Source organism: Pterocles gutturalis, unplaced genomic scaffold (assembly GCF_000699245.1).
Source record: "Pterocles gutturalis isolate BGI_N339 unplaced genomic scaffold, ASM69924v1 scaffold52394, whole genome shotgun sequence".
Classification (NCBI taxonomy): domain Eukaryota; kingdom Metazoa; phylum Chordata; class Aves; order Pterocliformes; family Pteroclidae; genus Pterocles; species Pterocles gutturalis.
Window position 1 is genome coordinate 1 of NW_010132696.1, and position 2,580 is coordinate 2,580.

Genomic DNA, 2,580 nt, shown 5'->3' on the forward strand with positions numbered 1-2,580 from the left:
CCCAGCCTGTATTTGTGCCTGGGATTGCCATGATCTTGAACACTTGGTTGAAGTAAGTTCTGATCTTCCCTTTACAGCAGCTGCTGTAGGATGTCTCCGCAACCAGCAGATTATTTTGTAATTCATTTCTGTGGATGCCCAAACACCGCTCCCTTAGTGAAATGCATCCAAGCCTCTCAGTTCTGTTTCATGGGCGATGCTGAGTTCACAGAGAGATGTGTGAAGTTGAGGAGGAACTATTACCATTATGTTGTGTCTTTCTTCTTCTTACAGGGTGCCTTAGCGGTGGAAGTTCGTGCCAAAGACCAAGAGATACTGAATATGGTATCTGTCCTGCACGATGCAGACACCGTGTTATGCTGCATTGCCGAGAGAGCCTTTATGAAACATTTGGTAGGTGTGCCGAAGAGAAGTAGAGATTACTTCTGAGTCGAGAAGGCCCTGAAATTTTCAGAGGCCTCTGCTTTTGTTATATCGGGTAGAAGCCTCAATGTCAGCTGCTTTCTGTTTTAGGAGGGTGGATGTAGCGTCCCTGTCGCCGTCAACACCATGCTGAAAGATGGCCAGGTGAGGAGCACTTGGTATTTATCTGGGATTATTTCTGAAAAATATATTCTAGTGCGTGCGTGTTCCCTGATCCTTTCCTGAAGCTAACTCCAGCAGGTATTGTTATAGCCAATTAGGGCAGATGGCTCCTGACTCGAGCCTCTGGGTTTGTGTCCAAAGCTGGAGTACGAGAATGGGTCCGGCTTCTGAAGCTCAGTCTTCCCGAAAATGCCCTTATATAATAAGTACCAGACCCCCCCCCCCCCCCACTCTTCCTCTAATACACACAAAGGCCTCTTCTCTTTAAAGGTAACATTGCCCCGAGATCCGAGTCTCGCTTCTGACCCCAGAAAATCAGTGGTTTCACGCAGTGGAGCGTGATTCAGGAGGTGGGAAGCTAGAAAAAAGTTCAGCTTTTTCCTTGGGAAGTTGCATCTTGCCTAACAGGGATTACTGTTCTTATAGTTTTATTTTACCGCTATTCTTGCTGATCCCACTGCATGACAAAAGCCTTCTGCTCCAGACTTAGCTTTGTATTTGTGTGGGGTTTTTTTTTTAAAAAAGGGGTAGTTGGCTTTCTCTTTGTTAATGTGGTATTAATCCCTTCTGTATATCTTTCCAAGTTGTATTTGACAGGAGCGGTCTACAGTTTGGATGGATCTGATAGCCTAAAGGAGACCATGCAGACCAGCGTTCATTATCCCCAACAGGTACGTGAACCAAGGTTGGTTCAAAATCCAAACCTGAAGCTGAATGACAAAACTAGACCTGTTCAAATGTGTTATTTTTTGTCCGGTTCCTCAGAAACTGGATTTTTACGCCATTTCACACGTGGCTTTAGCTGTTCATTGCCCACGCCTTCCTGCTGCCTTATGTTGACGTGTTTGTATTTGCAGAATGAAGACGGACCAAACGACGATGTGCAGCACGTCGGCATCACGGCCAAGAACGTCCCTGGTCGGGCCCAGGACGCTGCAGAGAACCTTGGTGTTGAACTAGCTAGTTTGCTTCTAAGCAAGGGAGCTAAGCATATCCTTAGTGTGGCAAGGCAGCTCAACGATGCCCGCTAAACTCGCGGTGTGGTCGGCACGACTGCTACAACTCTAGCAAGTCTTTGCCGCTACACTCTGGAGGAAGGGATTTATTTAACTGTTCACACGGATCTTATCTGATGTTTGGGCACAAGAACTTGAAATACTAAGTTGACTAATGTGAGTAGTTTATGCTATTTGAGGTTTTCATCCCTCTGCCTTTCTCTAAATTACAAAGTGTCTGGAGTTTTTTTCAACAATTTTTGTAGCTAGAAGGTTAAAAAAAATTAAAAATCTCTAAGTGCTCTATTCCGTTTAGGAACAAGGCACTCATTACAGATTATAATCAGAGACTCAACTGTGATGGTACTAAAGTGTTGTACTGTGTGCACAGTACTGAAGTACTTTCAGTAGTCACCAACAGTATTTGGGCGTGCTCACTCCTTAGAACGCTGAAGAGGAAGACTGCTATGCGGCACCCAGTACTGGGTTTCTCACAGTAAATTATCACAGATACTCATCATAGGTGTCCGCTAAGGTAAGGACTTAAGTTTGCAGTTATCAAATGCAACTTTGATTGGCAGGAAGTAAATTAGGAAGTGGACAGCCAGTCTAGTTTCCCTTGTGCACATCTACAAGGGTAATCTGAGGTGGTCATTCATCTGTACTAACCAGGTTAATGGGGAGCTGAAGAGGAAGCCCAAATTGGGGCCTTTGTGCCTTTCTCTGTAACTGTTAGCCCTTTCCTTTTCCTGCGGCTCCTTGTACTTGCTACTGGGCTGCCATCCTCTCCGTGAGGCTCGTGCGTTACGGTGCCTTGCAGAAACACTGAAACGGCACCTTCCCGGGCTCCTGGTTTGGAAAGGAAGCATTGTTTATTCTCTATGTAACGTCCACTGCCTGTAACAGATGATAAATACAGCTACAGTGTAAGCACCCCGGGTCAGTCCTTACAGAGCAGCTCTTCCGTTGGCAGGGGTTCAGCCCGGACCGAGCGGCCGGT

General features: G+C 46.0%; 1 protein-coding gene across 1 annotated transcript; it reads left to right on the top strand.

Moving 5' to 3' along the window:
- Window positions 1–273: 273 nt before the first annotated feature.
- Window positions 274–1,616, top strand: LOC104467236 (porphobilinogen deaminase-like; the record flags this gene model as incomplete). The annotated part of the gene is made up of 4 exons (XM_010080946.1): window positions 274–393; window positions 514–567; window positions 1,170–1,256; window positions 1,443–1,616. Coding segments are annotated over 4 exons (435 nt in total), but the record flags the coding sequence as incomplete, so codon positions are not given.
- Window positions 1,617–2,580: the final 964 nt, after the last annotated feature.